This window comes from Amblyomma americanum, chromosome 9 (genome assembly GCF_052857255.1).
Source record: "Amblyomma americanum isolate KBUSLIRL-KWMA chromosome 9, ASM5285725v1, whole genome shotgun sequence".
In the NCBI taxonomy this organism is placed as follows: domain Eukaryota; kingdom Metazoa; phylum Arthropoda; class Arachnida; order Ixodida; family Ixodidae; genus Amblyomma; species Amblyomma americanum.
In genome coordinates, this window is record NC_135505.1 from 43,887,644 (window position 1) to 43,912,202 (window position 24,559).

The 24,559-nt window shown below is 43.9% G+C and overlaps 1 protein-coding gene across 4 annotated transcripts in view; it reads left to right on the forward strand.

Moving 5' to 3' along the window:
* The first annotated feature begins 2,395 nt into the window (after positions 1 to 2,395).
* The window catches only part of LOC144105571 (uncharacterized), a 34,223-nt gene continuing 12,059 nt past the window's right edge, over positions 2,396 to 24,559 (forward strand). Inside the window, exons 1-7 of one of the 4 annotated variants that reach the window (XM_077638692.1) lie at positions 2,396 to 2,552; positions 2,670 to 2,810; positions 6,648 to 6,724; positions 6,839 to 6,857; positions 6,932 to 7,088; positions 8,441 to 8,574; positions 10,353 to 10,488. In XM_077638692.1, the coding sequence (XP_077494818.1) occupies positions 2,729 to 2,810; positions 6,648 to 6,724; positions 6,839 to 6,857; positions 6,932 to 7,088; positions 8,441 to 8,574; positions 10,353 to 10,488 (605 nt within the window). In that variant the 5' untranslated portion in view covers positions 2,396 to 2,552; positions 2,670 to 2,728. The remainder of the gene's footprint in view (positions 2,553 to 2,669; positions 2,811 to 6,647; positions 6,725 to 6,838; positions 6,858 to 6,931; positions 7,089 to 8,440; positions 8,575 to 10,352; positions 10,489 to 24,559) is intronic. The other 3 variants (XR_013308830.1, XR_013308829.1, XR_013308831.1) reach the window with 3 other exon arrangements.

Below are 24,559 nucleotides of genomic sequence, written 5' to 3' on the forward strand. Positions count from 1 at the left end.
TTTTGTTCAGCTCTTATACAGTCAGTTTTTGTGTCACCAGCTGATGCCGTTGTCAGGCACCAACTGCTCGGCTTATGTGCATGTCAATAACAATCAAAGGCCTGATTCCTGCCTGCCTTCCATGTTCTGCATACATGAGGAAGGCGCGGCGCCGTCGTTATATCGGCGTTGCATAAGGACGCGCCGCGCGGTGCAAATCCGTCGCTCCGGTCGTCTTTCATCTGTGCTAATATTTTCTACTCGCCACTGTACTGACTTCTACGAAGAGCTTACAGACAAAGTGCGATGTCAGAATTTTCTCAGAAACGAGGGCGTACGGGTCAAAACGTCTGGGGTCACTCAGAGCAAAGTGAACAGTGCCAAAAAAGTAGAAAACAAATCTAGGAGGTTTGCAGCACCTCTGACACATCAAAAAGGTTTCAAACGATTTTTAGAATGGCACTGAATTGTACTTATTCTGCAGCTTGTTGTCAAGGATGGTCTTTAAGTCTGTCTTATGTGCGTACCATAAGTGAATAACCATAATAATCACCACGCAACGTCCACATTTAAGAAACCTGTTTATTCTCGTCCCGAAATGTCAGCCTTCTCAGTTTTTCTTGCTAATATAATGGTGCTGTCTACAATACCTGTGCTCAATAATATTTTTCATACTTTGAAATCGCTTGATTAAAAGAGCATTTTTACATGCGGTCTTGTTATCGCCCTTGTTATCGCCGCCGACAGCCTTGCCAAACGAGTTTTCAGCGGCATTTATTTGTTATGGCTAGGTTTTGCAGCAGCTCGTGTTTGAACATTGAATAATAAAGAGCTTTAGCTCTTCTTGAAAAAAGACAAAAAAGACAAGAGTTAAATTGAAACAAAATATATTTCTAGATTTATTTATTTATTTAATTACATTACCCTTTAGGGCCAGTGGCATTACATAGGGGGAGTGGTAAATATACAAAAACAGTGAGAAAATACAGATGGTTACAAGAATATTTAAAAAGCATCTGAATATACAATGTTAGCTATTGCTACGCGGAACTGCTCATAATTTACAATGCCAGCAACTTCTGCGGGAAGGCGGTTCCAGTCACGTGAGGTGCGCGGCAGGAATGACTGCGAGAAGCATTTCGTGTTGCATGTCACAATTCCAATTTTGAGATTATGATCAATACGACGGCATACATAAATTGGCTGGGGGATGAGGGGATCACGTAAAGCAGGATGATGAAACAGCTTGTGGAACAGGGCGAGACGAAACACTTTTCTACGCGATGTTAGTGTAGGGAGGCAGAGATTAGATTTCATAGCAGTTATACTCGCTGTGCGGTTGTAGTTAGCAAGGATGAAACGTACAGAGTTATTTTGAACCATCTCAAGATCATTAATTAAGTTGCCATGGGCAGAGTCCCATACAGGTTTTGCATACTCAAGTTTATATCGTATTAGTGTTTTATAAAGCAATAGTTTCAAATAGGAATGGACTTTAAAAAAGTTAAGACGTAAGTAGCCTATCATGCGATTAGCATTTTTAATTATGTTCTCGGCTTGAAGAGACCAATTAAGATTTGAAGAAATGTGAACGCCTAGGTATTTATATCACGAGACTGATTCCAATGAGATGTTATCAATGTAGCAGTGAGGCGGGGCGGAAGTTTTTCTAGATACACGCATGACTTTGCATTTGTTAATATTTAGCTGCATCAACCAACGTTTGCACCAGTGCCCCATTGTGTTCAGGTCTGACTGAAGTAATGCAACGTCGTTAGCGAGATGTCCATACTAATGATGCCCATACGTAAATGTCCATACTAAGGCACGTTTGCAGGAAGTAATAGCAACTGCTCTATCTTTCGCGATGCAAGGAACTAGAATGCAAACAATTAAAAAAACATGTATATATGTATGCATCGGCAGGAGCGGTCATGTCCTTTAAAAACCTTCCGAATGTTAGAGCGCCCAACCAAAAAATTCAATTTTTATTGGTCGATTTTTCAAGTCCCGCGCCGATATGCATAACAGGGCAAGGTAAAACCTCTTCACTTTTAGACGGCGTGTTCACTCTTTGCGTGAAAAAAGCTGCGAACCTAGCTTTTATGTTTTCCGATAATCAATTGATTAGGCGATACCTTCGCACGTGCACAGATACGTGCGCTACTTAGGGCAGTCATATTATATTTGAAGATATGCCGATAGAGATTTTGCAGGTTTCCTAGCGGTAACGGGCATTAAATGATTGTCACAAAGGTGCGGAAAGAAGGGCTGTCGGATGCGACTTTGTGCGGCTTTCAACGAGATAGGTCTGAATGTAACGGATCTGTAGCGAGAGTTCCTGTTTGGCGACGAGGCAGAGGAAGCAGTGATTGCTTTTCCGGTCGACTGCATCCTCTCAGATGAGTAAGAAAACTACGCAGACCCTCGTGCGTCTGGAAGCAACGTCCCGGATGAGGCAGCACCAGTCACAAAATGTGTGTAGTCGTTCGGGTGGAAAGTTGCTGTTTCAAAGACTGGCAGCCCACGCGAACTGATCGCTTTGCTCTTGGGTAAAAAGAAAACAACAATTCGTAAGTCATTTTTACATTTTTTCTCCTTGATCCATTGCCTTTTTCGGTTACGCACTGAATGCAAAACTAAGTATAGCGGATTTTCAGCAGGAGGGGCTCATTTGATTATTGTTTCAGCGTGTTGGTTTCACCGGCAGTGGAAAGGAATTCAGGAGAGAACTGAACCCTTTTGAAGAATGATGTCTCCGTTTGAGTTGGCAACGCTCTCGGTGGTTATTTTTCTGAGCATTAGCCCAAACTTGGTTTCGTCTGAGCAAGGTAAATAGACTCGATTTTAGCAAGTCTGCAGTGTTGAGTTGTACGAGTGTTAATTTAGAATTCTTTTTTGGAGATTAGTCCACTTCGGTTGCATGCACCTGCGTGTGAAAGTGAACTTGCTCGCTTTTCAAAACCACTATTTTGTTGTACGCTTGCACAAAGGCGCGTGGGCATTGCTAGAGGTGACAGATGGAATATATTACTTGATATGTTTGTTGGCATGTTATGAAATATTTTTTAAAATAAATTACGTTCATGGAGCTGATTCATACATTGTTTTATTCTAATCTATGATCTTTCAGGCTATTAGCATGATGCAGATGCCAATCAATGGCTTTAAAAATCCTAGAAGCTTTTATGTGGCGAAAAGAAGGCGGATAACTTATTTGCCATTACTCTATTTGTGCGCGTTTAATATGAATATTCAAGCAGTAGGCTAAGAATTGCAGTTTTATGATCTGAAATGGAAACTAAATAAAATAAAAAATCAGCAAACCGAGATGCAAGAGCTGTCCAAGAAATCAGATATGTTTACTATACAACTAAGCAAAATTATAACAAAGCACCGTCGTTCTGCCCTCCGCAGAAGAATCCCTCCATCTACGGGTAGCCGGATCAAGATTTTTAAACCATGCGGCGCGCGGTTTATGCACAAGACGTAACTTCAACGGGCATTGGTGCATGGTCTGGCGCGCGGCCAATCGACAAAACGTAACATAGCACTTCTTCCCAAACAGATTTTTGCCAAGCTCCTTCTCAGAATATTTAGTGACTGGCTGCAGCAAATTGGGAGGCAAGTTTTCGACAAAGATGCAGGCACTTCTACCAAATATGTGAATGAAAAGCGACCGTGTAAACAATTTTTATTTCGTCGCTTGATGCTTTATATGGTCAAACATATCTCCTTGAATGAGATGTGCAATGTGCACGAGGTTCGTGAAACGTTCCCAGTCCACAGTGTCCGTTAGGAGGAATACAGTCGGGTAATTAACGAATAATGCAATGTCCGGATTGGTGAAGATATAGTTCCTCCTCATCCTCCTCTCATTATGAGATTTAAGCGGTAGTAAAGCTTTCACTACTGGGCTCCAATTGGGACCCTGCTGCCTGGGAATTATGAATAATTATCCGCCTTGCAGCTCACTCAAACAATATTAAATATCCTTGAGTGGTATACATACCACTAATATTTTCTGGTCACCGTGTAATCTGCACGAGGCACAGTATGGTTTATCGGAAAGAGGATTTGTAGATGGATGCATTCTGTATACGTACAAGAAAAATCTTCGGTTCTTAAACTAGAAATAAATATTCAGAGCATGCCATACTTTGATCCAGTATGGCAACTTGCAAAGGTGGTGTTCAAAAACATCACTTCCAACTTTTTGAAACGCTGCCGCATGCCGTTATTGCTCTTACCTGTTTCCAGCAGCTCAAAAAGTCTAAATGTTTATCGTGTTTTCAAGATCTAGAAGATGAAGCGTCCTTTGAAATTAACGGGATAGTAGAGATTGTTTTCAATAACGGAGGCGTATACCGCATTACTGCAGGCCTGCTGCGCACGCGCAGTAGCAGGTGCGAGGCCGGCTGGTAGAACTGCTCGTATGCAGCAGAGATACGGTAATGCAGTACACGTCTCCGCTAGTAGCTCTGCGCTAGGCTAAAAAGATCTTTTGTCAGCAACCCGTATACATCTAATAATGTCGGATAGCAAAACACTTAGGTACAGAGACGTAACCAAAAACTGCACCCTTTGTTACAACACGCCATGGTTGCTGGTATAAAAGATGAAAAAAAAACTTGAGAGACACTTAAGCTCCACCTGAAGAGCGAAACGCGATCGCTTTCCCTCGTGGTCGAGCACTCGCTGATTCACAGGGCATGTCAGCATTCAGGGAAGGCGCAGACTCCGAAGATAGGCGTGCCATCTGCTGAGGCAGTGCCGTGCATGTTTAGTGAGGTTTCAGTGGGTGCCTACAGGATGGCGCTACGACCACACGCCAAGCTCGTAGGAATTGTAGTGAAAACGCATGGTACTCGCTTAATTCCGACATCTGCAATTTACATGCGCATAATTATCATGTATGCCTCAATACAGATCTCGAAGATACTTTTCTAAGAAACCCGTGCATTCACTAGACCCGCCTTTATTCACGTTCAAACGTCAGGCCGCCGTGGCGGATTGGAAGCGTTCCCATCTCGAACGCGAAAGACCTTGTTTTGATTCCCGGCTTGTACGCCGTTTTTTTATTAACTGAGTGTGTGTACCCTCTGATATTTACGCAGCCCCGAATATTTCGGCGTATGCGCAGAGGAGGGCTTTACATGCCATAGTGAACCTATTGCTTCAGAAAAGCGTGCCGACGAGGACTGACCTGAAATCGAATGCGGAATAACGTGGTCTCCTATTCTTTTATTGAAGAAAATTAAACATTCCAAATTTTGTTTTCATTATTTTTGATATGAATGTAATACAAGTAAAGCATAAGAAGCACTCCTAGTACTAACGGGTATCGAATGCGTCCAAAACTTTTTGCACAGGTGGCTTGTACAACACGTTTCCGTGCCTAATGCAGTGCAATAGAGTAAAGGGAGTAAATATCGGGGCCAGTTGGTTCGCAATGCGCAATGGTGGAACCAGCGAAACAGACGCAGGACAAGAACAAGTAGGCACACACACAACACCGCTGGACTTTGGACTGATTTATTGCGAGGAATTCAGCCACATTTATACGTACTTCCTGCGCCAGCGCACACTTTGGACAAGGTGATGGACAATTGACACTCCTTTTCAGTGACTGATTGACGGGGCGCTTACGCATATGTTCTTATGTTTCCTCATTAAAAACACTTCCAGCAGCTCGCGCTCACGTCTTGATTTCCCCTACCGATAATACTGACCAGGGAAACCAAGGGGAGCAGTGGCAGTCCTTGACATGCAAGGCTAAATTGCTTCCCGTGCCCGAGCCCAAAGTTGTTCGGTGTTGCCTTATCCGTTCGTTTAGGCACGCTCCAGTTTGCCCAAAATGCAGTACCTCCGGCATGGAAGGTTTAAGGATAAAGAAAGGATATCTCTTGACTATAGCTTTGTCACCCGAAGAAAATACTGAACTGGTCTCTCAATATTGAGCCAAATTTAAGGAGTCCAATATTTGAAGTATAGAGAATGCAATTAGTCCGCCTTAACTCATTCTTCGAGGCTTCCATTACTCTTATGCTCTATGCCTGTTAGAGAAGCATTATGCCCTGCATGTGAACAACCTTGTTGATTACTGTTGTCAGTGGTTCCTATGAGAGCGCATTGAGAATTGCTGCAAATATGGACAAGAGTTGTGAACACATATCCATACGACAATAACTCTTATATTCGACTGGTGAAAAAAATCTCACCAATCGACTATGAAAATAGCTCAGGGCAGGCACAAAAGACAAAGAGAAACACTCCACCGCAGCTGACGTTGTTTATAGAGGACTTAGTTTCACAAAGAACCGCGCATGGGCTGTCACTCCTGTTCAGGAGACGGTAGACATTGGCGGAGTGCCACTAAATTCAAGATTGTTGAAAGATAACGGCAAGACGAGGTTTGAAATGACACTGTCATAGAAAGTGCAGAAGTAGATACCGAGAGCCGACTGCAATGTGGACACGAGAAATCAAAGCAAAAAATAATAAAGAAAAAGGTTGTTTACATTACCAGTTCACAGGCTGATTGGAGCGATTCAGGAAGACTTGTCTTTTAAATACGTGAACTAAAATCGCTATATTCGGTATATATGGATCGCACTTGTGGGTTGGGAACTTGTTGAACACATCTATCTTGGTTTTCTTTCTCTCAGGCAGCTACGTTGATTGTACGCTTTCTAGTAAGCACTACATTTACCCTGCATGGCAAGAAGCTAGGAAACATTATCAGGTATCTACATTCAGGTCTACTCAAGAAAGGTTGTCGAAAATTTACATGTTTGTATCAGTCGATTGACAAGAACAATACAGTGCTCTAATTCTCCGTCTCTCGTTCTACGTACAGAACTCCGAAGCCGCATTGGGTAAGTTTTGTTGCTATGCAAGGATTCGCCCTTTGACTGTTTCATCATACGATCCTCTTTTTCTTTCTATGTAGCGATGGAAGAGAGTGACAAGGAAGACCCGTGCGCTGAGGAAAAAATTTCTAGATGCTACGCAAGCTACCTTGAAGCACTGACATCTACGTTGTTTTTGCCTGAAGACGAAAATCTCTTGAAGGCCATGGAGGGTGCGGATGAAGTGAGAGCATGCAGGTGTGTACATTCGCTATTTGGTAAAAAAAAAAACAAGCAATTCTTAAGAACCCACAGCTGCCACCTGTTTTTTTTTTTTTTTATTGGGATGTGCTGCATCACTTCAGGAAAAAAGACAATACGCAATTTCTGGAGGTGGTCGCTTAGAGTAACAGGGGGGTGAAATGGGAGTTAAATCCTGAGAGAATACTAAATGGCAGTCACTCCATGAAATCACATCAGCAAGAGACACAATTCAGACGGAAGAGATTGTATTAAGCCTGTCAATGAGAGTTACGAGAAAAGATTGAATGAAATTTAAATAAAAACGAAACAAATGCTCATATCAGTTTGCTTACAAGCATATCACGTTTTCGAAAAACTTACTGCCCTTGTTTTGTGAATTTTTAAGGGTCACGTTGCTGCAAAAGTGTCCGGGACCTCACAAGTGCTGCAAGCACAAACAAAAATGTTTTCACCATGAAGATCATCGAGCTTACCCAGACATCAATTCATTCATGCTATTATGGCTCTTTAGAACAATATTGAAAGCTTCAAACAGGCAGAATTATTTTAAATGAACGGTGTGGCCTTCTGTAGTCTTACTGCCACCCTATGAAATTGGAGAGGAGGATTGCATGAAAACTTTGCGAATGGGAAAACTTCAACCGTGAACACAGAAATGAACATTAAAGCGCCCACATTTTGAAGATTTGAAATTTGGTTGAATTCAATGTTGGCCACGAGAGATGTGAAAATGAACTAGAACTAGATAATAAACCTCAGTGAAGTTTGCTCTGAAAATTCCGGCAGCACATCGCGACTAGGATCCGCTTAAGTGTCGAGAAACTAGTAGAAGCGCGCTTCTAATGCCTTCTCTCCAATTGCATGTGCGGACATACTAGCTCAGTGACATCTGTGTGTCGTCAGCCCTTTTTATCGACCGTGCACACTCTGGCCAATGCAGTTCAATCTTAGTTTTTTTTGTTGCATAAATTGAAATGCTGGTGGTGATAATTTTAACTTTACTGTTTCGGACAGGGTGAGACGTGGTTGGATTTCCTAGTTCGGTAGTCTACGGCTGCCTATGCTGCCTGTGCTCACTCGAGGAGCTCCTCCTGGTCATCGAAAAAGTTTAAACCACAACTAGGAATGAACGATCCGGTTTGATTTCTAGCATCAGGCAATGGCGAAAAGGTTCACAAAAGGGCGCTAATAATTAATGCTCAGCATAACAGTTGCAAATAATTGTTTCGTCATATTTTTCTTGTTTCCTTTCATGAAGATTGTTTTTCGCTCCTATGTGCGGCAGAGGGAAATATACCCGTATGTTTAATTGTATAACAGCAGAAGGCAAACGATTTCTTTTGCAGCCGCCTGAAGGAAAAGTTACCTTGTCACAAGAGGATCGAGCGTTGCCCGAAAAACATTACGGAGCAATTTTCCCGACAACAGGAAAGCTACAGATATATCGAAGATGTGGTTTGTGACGGAAGCGTCAGGAATGGTAACAAAACCGTTCGTACCTTATCTAGGCACAAAAGTTTAGGGAATTAAAAGTATTGCCACTGTATAAATATTCCCATTTATACAAAACATCATACTGCAGGCCGCCCGTGAAAGCTGGCATCGGGAGGTTGGACTTGTCTAACAAATGCCAGAAATCGTTCAGGTTTTTAAGAGGCTCTAAAAAGGCTAACCATGCCCATAAATGGTGATGCTTATGAAGTGGATATACAATAAATATACAAGACAATAAAATGGTACAGGAGCGTAACGTAAAAGCGATGACTTCATTCCGAACTTTTGGGGTGCATTTTTGGACCACTGGAGTATTTGGCAGGCCTATAAAACCATTTTAAGACTGAAACGAGCCTGCTGATTGTCGTCAAGAAGGGCCAAAGAAGGCTGCGGTATATCTGAATATATCTCCCGCGTTTGTGGAGGAAAATTGGGAAACTGCAGTGGCACAGTTATACCATAAACATCCTGCGTTAAACAACATGAAAAATAAAAGTTTTTGAGTTCACTGCCCAGAGAGTAATCAGAATTACAAAAAAGGCATTCCAGTTAGCAGGACTCTACGCAAAACGCTTAAAAAGATTCCTTAACACTGCGTTACCTGGTTTATCAAGCTGCTGGAAATGTTGAGGGACTGCTACAATTCTACGTACAGAAACGACAAACGAGGAGATGTTATTGTCTGCTAAATTCAATGCCAGGAGAAGCCACATAACCTAGAGCTTTATCTCTCCTGTAATTACATTTCACTACAGTTGTGTAAGTCAACAGCTTTGTGCTGAGAACAATTAACGAAAAATGGCATGGCGCCTTCGAAAGATGTAATCAGGGCCATAAACTAAAGCTTTCTTAAACGGAACTAGCCGCCAACAATTCGAAACACATTATTCCTGATAGACAACGGACCTTGCCAGAAACACAATAGTTCCAAACATTTTAGCGGCAAGGAGTATCCTCACAGGCCATTTAGTGTGGCGCGTTGCAAGGAGAGTGTTTCACACCTCACGAAGGTGACAGCAGCTCACGTGATCCCCACTCGAAAATGAAGTTCTTCAGTTCGTACAGCAGGAGTCCCGCTCTAGAGAATAAAATCACACCGCTCGGTTCCTACACTGACAAAGGATGAAATAAATGACATCAAGTATCTAGCTAAAACCAATTCCTGGTTAAAATTTACCGCTAAATATATACCTGAGTTCAGGAACCCAACAGGCAAAGGGGAGAAAAAATAGTCCTTATTACTGTATAATAAGCGCATATCCGTCGAGGCCTTTGCATGGAAAGCATTAAAGTGGTCCATGCGAGGGCACAAAACACAAATATAGGACTTGGGGATAGGAAAAGAACAAGACTATGTTTTCATGCGGCCTGAAGAAGCGGGATGAAATAAAGCGAACGATGATAATAATCTTTCTTTGAAACCTTATTGCAGTATTACTTCTTGATATATTACCGTCACCAACGTTGCCAGCATTTTTATGGTCGTCTGTTATGCAAAGTGGCTGCGGCACAGTGATTTAGCAAGGCTGATGTCAGCGACATAGATCAAAGGTTAATTGAAGCTGATGATATTTTTGTAATTGAAATGAACCATTTTGATAGCAATGTAATTTCAATACACAAATATATTGTATCAGTGCGCATAAATACCTGTTCATTCGAGTTCCCATCAACAAAAACGAGAGATTAGGTGTTGAGGACTTCATATATATTCATTGGCTCTTGCGCAACTTTTTGAATTTGCTGCATAATTTCTGGTTCTAGGTCGGACGCGACGTTATATTAGCGCAATAGTGGCCAGCTGCGTAGACTTCAAGGAACTCTTGAAATGCAAGGTGGGAAAGCTCCAGGAGTGGAAACAGGGAGAGGAGTCTTACATTTCCAAGTCGTTTCTTTGCAAGTAAGTATGAATTAGCTTCTTTACTTAACTTCTTGCCGTGGTGTATAGATGTTTTGAAAGCTGGAAATGTAAAACAATATTTATATTTATGAACTCTTTAGTTCATTTTACTTTTTTTTCGATAAATCTTCTGAGCTAAAGTTTTCTCGTGGTGTAACACAACACTGAAATGCTTACAGAGCGTGTAATTTTAATTTATCTGCTGAAAAAATGCAATGTCGACGTATGTCATCATCCTTTTAAAAAAGTAGGGGACAAGCTCTGTTTACCTTATATATTGTCCCGCTTTCTTTTTAACAGGACTACTAAATTGGCATATTTGCATCGGCGATACCTCGGACACACCACTTACTTTACTCACATGGTAAACCAAAGGTGCAATGTAATGCTGTGTTCCATCTCGAACTTTTTACTATATAGAACGGTAACTAGAGGGCAGTTCTTGTCAATCTCACGTGTGCGAATCGTGCCATAAAACCCGCATTCATATCGTAAAACATTTCCAAATGCTCACGTTTATTGTTCCAGCTAACTCCGTCTTTCACAGCGTCCCCAATATATGCGCGGAATGCTTTACTGGAACGCTGGAGTAATTAATCAGCTGTTATTATTTTACATATGGTCGTGTTCTGTAGGGACTGGCTGGTGCCGGTGCTACACTGAGCAATGTAAAATATGACAATGAGAACCGGTCAGCGTGAATGTCACTGATACGCATTGTAAGCTTGAGAACAGCGCGCGGAAAAAAAGGAGAGGCGGTAGGAACAACTGGAAGTAAAACGAGAGGGAAACCATGCCACCATTCATACTTTATCGAGTGAGTTTATTTTTCCATCAAGATGTTCTCGCAATGGGCAAGCATTTCATAGTACGCACATGAAACGCCGCTGTTGTAGCGGGACCTGAGCAGAGCAAAATATGTTTTTAGCTGCGTGAGAACATAAACAGCTTCTGAAAGCAAACTGAAGGAGAAAAAGGGACGTTTTCTTTTCAAAGTCAACTGTTTTATCTTTGCGAGCTATATTATATAACACTCTTTACATATGGGACGCTTTTAATTTAACCCAATATTGGCTGCATTTGGGCGAGTTGGTTTTCCATTCTGAACGTAAAAGCGCAAAAAACACAAGGACACAGACTAAGGCAGACAACACGAGCGCTTACTTCCAACTGATTTTATTTCATGCAAGAAGCGAAATTTATACTCTTGATAAGTGTCTGCACATGCTTACAGGGCAATTACCGCAGAGTTATGACTGATACCAGTTATCATGTAACACATATGAAAGATGTCAGATATGCCATCTCTTTTTGTGACAGCAGAATTGATGGAGCACTTATGCAATCATCCCCAGCTCGCGCTATCTCCAAAGCTTCCACAATTTCTCGGGTAATTTGGCATTTGTGCACGTAAAGGACTTTGCACTTGTGAAAGAGAGGACGACAACCCTCTTTACTTTTACTTTTGCACTTTAAACAATGAATGCTCATGTGCCCCCCTTTTTTGTTGTTCACAACGTAGTCATGCTCGCTCAACCGCTCGTTCAGGCATCGTCCCGTTTGGCCAATATAGTATTTTCCACATGATAAGGGCACTTTATAAACAACACCTTCACTGCATCTCACAAACGGCTTTTGATGCCTGATTTTGCAACCAGTTTTTCTTTGGTTTCCTGAAGTACTTTGCTTACATAATGACATCAGCTTATTTGGGGCAGAGAACACCACGTCAACGTTTGCCCTGTTACCAATTTTTTTGAGATTGTGTGAAATCTTATGTTTATAAGGAATGACTGCAAATTTCTTATTGGCTTTTGTCTCTTCCGGCTCGTCCTGGCACTTGGCTTCCCATTTTTTCTTTTTGACAAGTCCTTCCGCCACTGAAACCAGCAGGTGTAACGGATAACCCACATCTTGCAATTTGTTGGACTGCAGGAGAAGGCTTTCTTCGATTGCATGTTCACAAGACTTCTTTGTACAGTTAAGAAACCCTAAACGAGCTATGTTTCTTTTTATAAGCTTTGAGTGCGCGGAACTGAAGGGTAAGGGCATTTTTCCATCCCTGGGATGATAAATCCAGCAAGTGTGGTCTTCTAGAAAAGTTAACCTGATATCGAGAAAGCGTATGCTACTGTTCTCTGGCATTTCATGCGTGACTACAAGAGGAGATAGGCTACACTTGAAATGATCTAAAACCTTTTCTACCGCCTCATTGAGGGTGATTGCAGTGGCGTCTAAGAAGATTAAAAAATCGTCGACAAAACGAAAAACTTTTAACACCCCTACGTCTTCAAGGCAGGCTAAAAGCCTTCTGTCACATTCAGCTAAAAACAGGTCACTTAACAAAGGAGCTACGCTGGACCCAATACATATTCCTTGCTTCTGCAAAAACAGATCGTCGGCCCACTTTACAAACGTAGAATTGAGATATGTACTTAATAGCTCCAAAAAACCCCCAACACTCACTCCCACTGAATTCTGGAAAGCAATGGGGCCAGCGTTCTCAATACATCTTTCAACGCACTGCAATAATCCGTTTTTCGGCAAAGAATAGTAAAGGTCTTTGACATCGACCGAGAAGGCAAACATGTTCTTTCCATCGCTTTGCTTTAGAAAATCAATTACATTTCCTGAATTTTTTATTATGAAAGGGTCATCAACAACTAGCTGTTTTAGACATTTCTGTAGGAAGTCAGAGACTGGTTTTTGCCAGGTGCGCGCTTCCGAAACGATGCTCCAGCAATCGTGGCACTCCTATAATTTCGCTATAAGAAGGGGCCTTTGCTTCAACCACCACTTTACCATATCGGAATATCATACTCGTCTCAGTATACTCAAGACTTGCTTACTTGCTCTACCAACGAAAGAAATATCAATATGAATGGCTCAAGGCTCCGAGCTAAGAAAAAGGAAACAACGCACCATTCATTCCAACTAACTGAACCGAAGGGCGCAAATTGCGCCAAGTTTCAATTTTTCAGAGATCACCGAATTTGTTTTCGTAAGAGGTGAAAAATATGCATCCTTTAGTGAGCATATATGCATCCTGGCTGTGAGCTGGAGGGCAGTCTAATACCATCCGAAGATTGGGAGTGCTGAGGGGTTGTGGCGATAGTTGGTGCTTCCAGTTGGTATTTCGGGGGATAAAGGCGGGGGGGGGGGGGGGGGGGGGGTTCAACAGCGCTTCTATCGTAGTAAAAGGCTGCTGCAGACAACTGGGCTCTGGTCTTTCTGTTGAAGTCACCTTCACTAAATAAAGACTTGCATTCATTGGCTGTATATATGTCCAAAACAACCTCGAGTGAGTTCTAGAAATAACTTTCATTGTGTTTGCACCACCCAAGACTGAGAAGACTTAAAAAAAACAGCACTTAGGCCACTTTCAGTGGATATTTTGAATGCTTTAGCGTTCTCTCTTGGTCTTGATTGTATTAAAGCTCTGCCGTAAGGGTACGACGCAATAGTGTTAATGAACCTATGCCCTTATTTGCGAAACTGCTCAATCATTACTTCGAAAGACGGTCGGAAGTCCTTATACCACACATGGCACAATATTGCAACAGTTAATTGATTCGCCACTGCCCCTGAAGGTCGCTGTTTCAAGCTGACCACCACTGGTGGCGACTGTGAGAACCAGAATGCTCTTCCCGGGCAATTTGTTGCGGTAAACCATTTGTTTAACTGCCACCTGCAATGGTGCGCAACTTGTTCAGAATCCGCTGAGGAAGGATGGCAGAAGCCACAGTGGCCAGGCTGTGATGACGTCACAAGGTTCGCTGCGCCCCTCGCTTCACAGGGGTGAATTTCCGCTCGCACTGGACCTCACAGTGCTGACGAATCAATAATTAGCAGTTGTTCACATAATAATTAATGAAGACACTGGATGATTTAGTAGAAAAAACAGCGCAGCTTAAAAGGAACAATCGGAGATTGCCGGTAAATTAGGGTCCCATGAGCCAAGGTTACCCAGACGATAGCAAAAGTAATAAAGGAAGTCCAGGTGCTGTATCAAAATACCGTTCTATAATAAAGATCGCTTTAAAAGCTCCACTCCTATTATCAGTTGCCGGCCGATGACAAATAGAAGTAGTGCATTTGCATCGATCTCTATTACACAGCGGCGCGCCGAAACAGACCGTCGGATTTTTTTTTTTGCTCACAAAAGGGTAGACACGTTAATAAGCCCCTAATATTTGATTTGTCTTGTGTGGGTTTAACGTCCCAAATCGACTCAGGCTATGAGAGACGCCGTAGTGAGAGATGCACAGTACATGGGCCTATAGAATTTCGCCTCCATCGAAATGCTACCGCAGCGGCCGGGATCGAACCCGCGCCTTTCGGGTCAACAGCCGAGCGCCATACCCACTGAGCCACCGCAGCGGTTTTAAGGCCGTAATAATTAATTACAATCATTAAAGTGCGATACAATACAGCGAAAAGGTGGGAAAGCTTTGTCTAATGAAAAACACTACTGTGAGAGTGCAAAGGCGATATAAATGACAAAGGCTGATGTGAGCTGCAACAGCGGTTCCATTAAAGAGCATGGAAGAAGGCGGAGAAACGGCAATCCTCTCGTCTTCACCGAGACCTGGTGCATGACTAAACGTATACATAAATTAAACACACGAAAAGGGCACTAATTTTTATAAAAAGCGGAGCTGTCGCAGAGTTGGCATTGTCGACATGAAAAGTGAGTGTCTTGCTCCGATAACAGAAGTCACAGCAGAAGTCCCAACTACCGACGTCCGCAAAAGTCAGCGTGCCGCTTCGGAGAGAGAGAGGGAATTTTAATTTGAACCTGTCAAAAATGACGGGAAAGAAGGCTATAGCCTAAACCCCCAATCATTTAACCGTCGGCCGGAATCCCTTGGGACTCGGCGGCGGCCAGAGCTAGACCGATGATTTTGCGTTGTTGTTCTCTTTCGCGGTTGAGCAACACGGTCTCCCAGGATTGTACATTTTCATTCGGGTCGTTGTAAAAACGGCAGGTCCAGACCAAGTGGACTAGATCTGCAATGCTATCGAATTGCGTACATCTAGGATTAAAGGCTTCTGGATGCCATTTACTGTACAGTTGAGGGTTTGGAAACACCCCGGTTTGCAATTTCCTCCACATGATTTCCTCTTTCCTACAGAGCTGTCTATCTGCTTTTGGATAGGTCTTACGGCCGAGCTTATAATGACAAATGGTTTCATAGAATTTTGTGAGTTCGTCACCCGATGGGACGGGGCCCTCGCGTGGAGGCGGATCGTCAGCGGCGATCGACCGGAAATTGAGCCCTCGGACGGTCGCGTGCGCCTTCTCGTTCCCCACAGTCCCTGATAAGCCGAGGTTCAGATCAGTGACATTAGCTCTGATCGTACTTGCTCTTCTCTTTTGGCTTCTGCAGCAGAAATTCTGCCCATATCATAATTCTTAATGGATGCCATGAGTCACTCCCTATCACCCTTGTACCATTTTATATTATTGCTAGAGCAATGGCAAATAGTTCTGCCTCAGTTGCAGCACGAGACCGGGCCTCCACACTCACGAACCACTACCGCTGTGTGCCGCCTTGCGATTGTATTCGGCAGCATCCGTGTAGAGCACGTTCGGATTTACTTCGAAATTTGCCCTGTAGGGTTACAGCCCCATCTTTCAGTCTACCTTCGTGAAATACCAGTGGCATGTTCTTTGGCAGCGGTGGAATTTTGAGTCTATCCCTGGTGGCTCTAGGTACGTTATCTGTCCACTTTGAACACTCCGAGAGTTCGGACCACAAACACCCCATGATTTTTCTTCCAGTTTTGCTTTTTAAAAGCCATTGATGTTGCAACACCATGGCGGCTTCTATGTGCTCGTTCAGAGTGTTGGAGACACCTAGCCTTAGAAGTTTAACCGTGGGAGTGTTCGGAGGAAGACCTAGTGCGGTTTTGATCCCTTTTCTTATTATGATTTCAGTTTTGTTCTTTTCTGCTTTGGCCAGATTTAGATAGGGGGCAACGTATAACACTCGGCTTATGACGAAAGCATGAAAAAATCTCAAACGATTGGCCTCCTTCATCCCCGCATGATTGTTAGAAGTGCAGCAAGACTCATTTGAGCTCGTTGGTTGTTTCTTGACATGGTTTACGCAAAAAAGCGTACAGGCGCTAAAAGACGAAAAAAAGCATACTCAAGACAGGACAGGCGCCAACTTCCAACTAAGTTTATTCATGGAAAAAACCGCTTAATAACCACACCAGCAGGCAAAGATAGAAGCAAAACAAAAACACGCAGTGACAGAGCATAGGAACACGTGCCAAAAGGATCAAGAAATGATTACCACTCTGATAATGACCCACTGAGAAACCTAACCTCTTCTTCTGGGAGCGAGACAGATGGCTTGCTTATGCAGATATGACCCCTCTGCTTGATGTAATAAGCTTCTATGATTTCACGCTCTAATTTGTCTTTAGACCTTGCGATGAATTTGGTGTTTTCAAAACCTGGACGACACTTGCAGCTTTTGCAGTGAGTGGCCATGTGGCTCCCATTACCATTTTTTATCACAATCTTGTGCTGCCTCACTCTTTCATTGTAGCATTGACCTGTCTGGCCAATATATTCCAGACCGCAGCTAAGAGGCACAGCATACACAACGTCAGTAGTGAAAACAGCGGCGCGGATTTGGTGATTAGTTTTGCACTGCCTAACCATTCTTGCTTCGTTCAAAGTGCACACGCGCGACAGCTTGCAAGGAGCAGATAGAACCACATTGACCTTATACCTGCTGGCTACTTTCTTTAGAATGTGCGAAAGCCGATGAATATAGGGAATCACCACAGTCGGTTTCTTTTCTTTGTCCTTGTCTTTTTGAGCCTGTTCACCCCTTGACACCACCTTGCGCTTTTTTACAAGGTTCTCACTAATACTCGTGATGAGGTCTTTTGGGTGCCCGGCTTGGTGAATGCGTTCAGTTTGCGCATCAAAGCTCAGTACCATCTCATGCTGGCAAGATTTTTCCAAGGCTGCATTCAGGCATGTCGCAACGATTCCTCGCTTGATTAGCTTGGAATGTGCACTACCGAAAGGGAGTAGCTCTTTGCACGATCTGGGGTTGTAGGACCAGCAAATATGTCTGTCCTGCCTAAACACAAGTCTCAGGTCAAGAAACTGCAGGCTATTATCGCGGGGAAGTTCTTGAGTGAAAAGAAGCCCCTTGGATTCACTACTGAAAATGGTGACAATGTTTTCATAAATGGCGCTTGGTTTTGAACCTACGTGATCGGTTAGCACAATTAGGTAGTCATCCACATATCTGAATACCCTAACAACGTTAGAGGTCAATAAAAGCCGGTCACTGACACGTTTGTCAACACATGATAAATAAATGTCACTCAATATAGGCGCAAGGGACGACCCAATACAAACACCATCGCGCTGAACATAAAACTGATGGTTGAAAAAAACGGCAGTCGATGAAAGGTAAAATTCTAAATGTGTCAAGAAATCATCACAACTAATACCTGTTTTGTCCTGAAATGGTAGTTCGCCAATGCACGCAATCATGTCTTTGATGGAAATTAACATTTCGGTATGCGGGATGGAATAATACAGGTCACTGACATCAATCGAAAACGCCCACTGTGCTCCTGGCATTCCGTTTCTAAGTTCCTGAACAACCTCATTAGAGCTGCGGACAAGAAAAGGGTCAACTAGAGGTAGGGACTGTAAATGGCACTGGAGAAAGCGGCCAACGCACAGCTGCCAGGACGCTTTTTCCGAAACAGTCGTGCGCAGGGGGCATCCAGGCTTGTGAGACTTGCCCGTAAAGAAAACATCCAGGAACTCTCTGTCTGCGCTCTTCACCATTTTCTTGAGCGGTTCCAAATTCATGTCAGTCAGCAGCTTTACAGCGGTTTTCTTGACCGTGCCAGGATTGAACTTCACTGCGACAAAGTTCTTCTGCAGAGCTTCAGCTGCTTTCTCTTTCAATAGCTTCTCGGGAAGGACAATGCAGCCACCTTCCTTGTCGCTTTGAAGTATCTCAAGGTTGTTGTCTCTCAAGTAGCCCTTGATCTTCTTAAAAGGAGGATAAGAAGGGCGACTACGGCTCACGTGCTGCATCAGGCAATCCAGGGCATCCGAAGCCGCTGGGTCCTCATCCTTGTCTCTGGCTCTTCTTTCCACCTTCCTAGTCAGGGCAAGAAGGTCAGGTTTCTTCATCATAGGCTCAAAGCTGAATTTAGGGCCTTTCTCGAGCGTTGACTTCACACGGGGTTCGAGAACCACATCACCAAGCACCCTGACGTCAGCCGAAGACTGTCGCACCTCCTTCACTTTGGGGAAGCTTGCTCTAATCCTGTGCCATAGAAATTCCGTTGTCTGTGCCGCCAGCCTTTTGTAGTCTTGGATGGTCCTCTGCGCTTGTGTTCCATGGTCCAACAGGACGTGCAACCAGTCATTGAACAACCTGTTTTGACGCCACGCTTCAGACTTCAGCATCTTGCAAATCCTTCTAGTATGACCCCACGATGGTTGAACAACACCAAAGATGGCTTGAACCTCAGGAGGCACCAGTCTACGCTTTAAGTAGTAGGTTATCATGCGGGAACGGCATGTCGCTGCAGCGATGAGGTTCACACAAGTAGAAATTGCAGTGCGGTTATTGAAGGAAGACAGGACAGTGCTCAATGGAGAAGAAATATGTTGCAGCAAGACTTTCAGTTGAGCTAGTTGGTTGTTTCTTGACATGGTTTACGCAAAAAAGCGTACAGGCGCTAAAAGACGAAGACAAGCACACTCAATACAGGACCGGCGCCAACTTCCAACTAAGTTTATTCATGGAAAAAACCGCTTAATAAACACACCAGCAGGCAAAGCTAGAAGCAAAACAAAAACACGCAATGACAGAGCATAGGAACACGTGCCAAAAGGATCAAGAAATGATTACAACTCTGATAATGACCCACTGAGAAACCTAATCTCTTCTTCTGAGAGCGAGACAGATGGCTTGCTTATGCAGATATGACCCCTCTGCTTGATGTAATAAGCTTCTATGATTTCACGCTCTAATTTGTCTTTAGACCTTGCGATTAATTTTGGTGTTTTCAAAACCTGGACGACACTTGCAGCGTTTGCAGTGAGTGGCCATGTGGCTCCCATAACCATTTTTTATCGCAATCTTGTGCGGCCTCACTCTTTCATTGTAGCATTGACCTGTCTGGCCAATATATTCCAGACCGCAGCTAAGAGGCACAGCATACACAACGTCAGTAGTGCAAACAGTGGCGCGGATTTGGTGATTAGTTTTGCACTGCCTAACCATTCTTGCTTTGTTCAAAGTGCACACACGCGACAGCTTGCAAGGAGCAGATGGAACCACATTGACCTTATACCTGCTGGCTACTTTGTTTAGATTGTGCGAAAGCCGATGAATATAGGGAATCACCAAAGTCGGTTTCTTTTCTTTGTCCTTGTCTTTCTGAGCCTGTTCACCCCTTGACGCCACCTTGCGCTTTTTTACAAGGTTCTCACTAATACTCGTGATGAGGTGTTTTGGGTACCCGGCTTGGTGAATGCGTTCAGTTTGCGCATCAAAGCTCAGTGCCATCTCATGCTGGCAAGATTTTTCCAAGGTTGCATTCAGGCATGTCGCAACGATTCCTCGCTTGATTAGCTTGGAATGTGCACTACCGAAAGGGAGTAGCTCTTTGCACGATCTGGGGTTGTAGGACCAGCAAATATGTCTATCCTGCCTAAACACAAGTCTCAGGTCAAGAAACTGTAGGCTATTATCGCGGGGAAGTTCTTGAGTGAAAAGAAGCCCTTTGGATTCACTACTGAAAATGGTGACAATGTTTTCATAAATGGCGCTTGGTTTTGAACCTACGTGATCGGTTAGCACAATTAGGTAGTCATCCACATATCTGAAAACCCTAACAATGTTAGAGGTCAATAAAAGCCGAGTATTATTGAGAACCTTGTTAAAAAGCGCAAGGTGGCGTCAAGGGGTGAACAGGCTCAGAAAGAGAAGGACAAAGAAAAGAAACGGACTGTGGTGATTCTCTATATTCATCGGCTTTCGCACAATCTAAAGAAAGTAGCCAGCAGGTAAAAGGTCAATGTGGTTCTATCTGCTCCTTGCAAGCTGTCGCGCGTGTGCACATTGAACAAAGCAAGAATGGTTAGGCAGTGCAAAACTAATCACCAAATCCGCGCCACTGTTTGCACTACTGACGTTGTGTATGCTGTGCCTCTTAGCTGCGGTCTGGAATATATTGGCCAGACAGGTCAATGCTACAATGAAAGAGTGAGGCAGCACAAGATTGCGATAAAAAATGGTTATGGGAGCCACATGGCCACTCACTGTAAAAGCTGCAAGTGTTGTCCAGGTTTTGAAAACACCAAATTCATCGCAAGGTCTAAAGACAAATTAGAGCGCGAAATCATAGAAGCTTATTACATCAAGCAGAGGGGTCATATCTGCATAAGCAAGCCATCTGTCTCACTCTCAGATGAAGAGATTAGGTTCCTCAGTGGGTCATTATCAGAGTTGTAATCATTTCTTGATCCTTTTGGCACGTGTTCCTATGCTCTGTCACTGCGTGTTTTTGTTTTGCTTCTATCTTTGCCTGCTGGTGTGGTTATTAAGCGGTTAGAAGTGCGCTTGAGTAGCCGGCACGTCTGGCTGGCACTCGCTTCAAGTCTCCTAGTAGTTTCTGTGTTTTTGCCATTTGCTTGTACAACTCGAATATGTCTGCCGTTGGGATGGCATTGCAATTCACTCGTAAAACAATATCTTAGCCCTTGCAAGGGGGACTGTTTATTTTCCTTTTTTGAGATGACAGAAAAAGAGCCTGTGATTTTTCTGTCGAGCTTTTAACCCAATCGGCTCCAGATATTTCTCTATTATATTTATGGCTCTCTGAAGTGTCCTTTCCATCTGTCCATCGCTACCGGTGCTCACCCACAGCGTCAAATCGCCGCATATATGGTTTGATGCAGATTTGTGATTCCGTCCAGCTTCCCTGGAAGCCCAATCATGCTACATTAAACAGGGTCTGAGAGAGAATGGACCTTTGCGGCGTCCCTCTATTCCCCAATCTTATGTTTTCGAGCAATTGTCTGCCGAGGATGATGGTGGCAGTTCGATCTGAGAGAAAGTCCCTTACGTAGTTATATATGTTGACTCCAACATTTAGGTTGCTTAAGGTTCTCAAAACTGGCTACGTGTTTGAAACTATCAAAAGATTTGGAGACGTCCAGTGCCACAGCGACCCTAGTATCAACAGTCTTTTTATCGATGACCTGCTACTTCTCTGTAGCATGATTTCGCATGCCGATAGGCTTGATCTGAAGCCTATCATGATATCAGGATAAAGATTTTGATCTTCCATGAATCTATTCGGTCTAGTTTGAATTACTGCTCCATCAATTTTCCAACGCAAGATGTGATGAAAATGTGTCTAAAATGCTCAAAGCTGAGCTTCTTCCCTGGGTTTGGATTGAATACCAGGTTCGCAGCTTTCCATGCTTGCGGTATCTCTCCCTCGTTGCAGCATTCTTGCATATAGGTTGTAAGATTCCGAATGAAACCGTCATCAAGATACCTGAGCATCCTGTTGTTGGTTTTGTCCGGCCCGGAAGCCGTTTCGGATCTTAGGCGGTTTGGTTCAGCCCTCACTTCCCCTATAGGGAAGGGACTGTCGAGTGCCGGCTTTTCTGAGCCCACGTATTCAGGAAGACTCTCAACTCCAATACAGCTGAGGTAGCCATCCCTAACGTCGGCTATAAGTACATTTGTCGGAACTTCATATTTATACACCAGCTTTTAAAGCTGCTATCGAGCCTCCGATTTTGTTTTCTCTGGATCTATTAGGTGTCGGAGTAGTTTCCATTTTCTGGCACGGCCAATATTCCTATCCGTTTGTTCACAAATATTACCCCAATTTTGCTTGGTGAGTTCCAATGCATGCTCTGAAATGCCTCTGTTCAATGCAGCAAGTTGTTTTCTGAGATTCATGTCACCTCTTCTCTGGCTGATCTTTTGCTCTAACTCTTTCTTTTTCATTCACAAACTAACGGGATGTCTATCAACGACTTTCGGATCACCTTCAAATTCTATTTGTTCGGAAGCGTCCTGAAAAGATTGAATAACTGCCTTGCTCCAATCGTTAATATCGCTTATCGCGTCCTGTCCCGACCTGATACTTCTAAAGGTATTCTAATGCAGAGTCTCGACTGTCCTCTTACTGATGATAGGTGGGCCCTTCTCAACTATGATACCTAGTATCCTCTGATCGCTACCTAGGTCTCCCCTGGCGTTGCATCATGTAGCGGTGATGCCACTGCCGACCATAGTTAGATCAGGTGTCATGTCTTCGGACACGCTATTTCTCTTCAAGTTGGCCTCATCGGGGTTAATAATGAGGATGAGCCCATATTGTTGAATTTTATCCCAGAGATTTCTGCCCTTAACCTGCGTGAATTTTAATCTCCGTTCTGGATGGTGCGCATTAAAATCGCCCACTTTCAAGAGGGGACTTCTTTTTGGCGATCTTTTTGCAAAACGATCGCCAAAATCACATTTGCGCTGCCTCGGTGAGCTATACACTTTCAGGACGAAAAGACTGTTTTTTGCGATTACGAGTGATGAGTTGGACCAAAACTGACCGACCTGCGCATTTCCCGTCTCGTGTTGCAGTGTAGAAATGTTTACTTCTACAAAGGTAGTCACTCTGGTAGCATTAACCGATCCCGCAAAAGATTTGTAACCCGCTAATTTAGCATTTTTCCTGCACTCCTGGACTGCAACCACCTCCGGTCAATCGCCATTGGTGAGAAAGGACTGCAGAACCGCACGTTTTGCGCGAGAAACCTCTAGAGTTTCACTGCCAAACTGTGCTATTACTGTGGTGCACAGCCATCTCGTTTGAGTATCTGAGCCTCTTGGCAGAGCCATTGAAACTGTCTGTCCCTACTAGCAAATTCCACCTTCACTTGCTCGACAGCAGTGCCGACGTGTTTCAACTGCTCAAGTACCGTTTGAAGCATTCCATGCAACTACTTTTTTTCAACTTCTAGCTCTACAATTCTCACTCTTCGATGATCCTCGAGCTCTGTTTCCTTGGCCCCTTTTTTCTTTAAGGGTGGAGGATAACCTGGCCTGGATGTTTCCGGTTCCGGTTTAGGTTTATTGGCTAGTTGCTCCTTAATGTCATCAAGTTGTTTGCGTAGTTCTGCATTTTGGTCTTGTAAAATCTTGTTTTGCTCGTTAAGAAAATTAATAATTTCTGCCTTAGCATCCTGGGAGACCTTATCTACCGAACCCACCTTTGGTTCAGTACACTCTGTCTTCGCTTGCATGCCGCCACTACGGTCCTGGGGTTCCTTTGGTGTCGGTTTCTTTTCCATTAATGGCAGTCGAGGGAAGCATTCCGAGCACCCTCTCGACTTGCTGCGATGCCTGGATTCACTCCTCGAACTACCTCTAAACCAATTTTTCCTGCGGCGCCGTTGCTTTTCTGCGTCAGCCATGAGTCACTATTCATTGTCTCTCGCTTCCTCTGCCAGCTTCTTTACCCACTGTCACTTCTTGACTACGTAAGGTGTCCGGAAGAGTGCCTTGCACCTCTTATCTCCGGTTATGTGATCCTTGCCACACAGTCGGCACCTCCGCCTACACTCGCGGTCCTTCTTCGGGGAGGTTGCCCGACACCCTCTGCACTGGCACATCGGGTCGATGTCCCAGCTCACCGCACCTGTAGCATACTTCATATCTCTTGTTGTAGAGAAAGCACTTCATTGGCACCCCAAAAAAGATCATCCATTTCGGCAACTAGTCGTCAACAAAAGTGATGATCACCGAGTTGGAGTTGCCCATCTTCCGCACACCAAGAATGGGAGGATTCGTCGGTTGTGAGAAAGCCAATTCCAATTCTTTCTCAGGCAGCCTCAGATCGTGTCCGCGTACAACTCCCTTGCCACAGCTTTCGGGTGCCGCCATGTATGTCGACACCTCGTGCTTCTCCTCGTCGAGCGTTATGGACCTCAGCCCCAACCTTTTTTTAGCATCGTCCTCGTAGGGAGTGCTGTATTTCAGTGTTC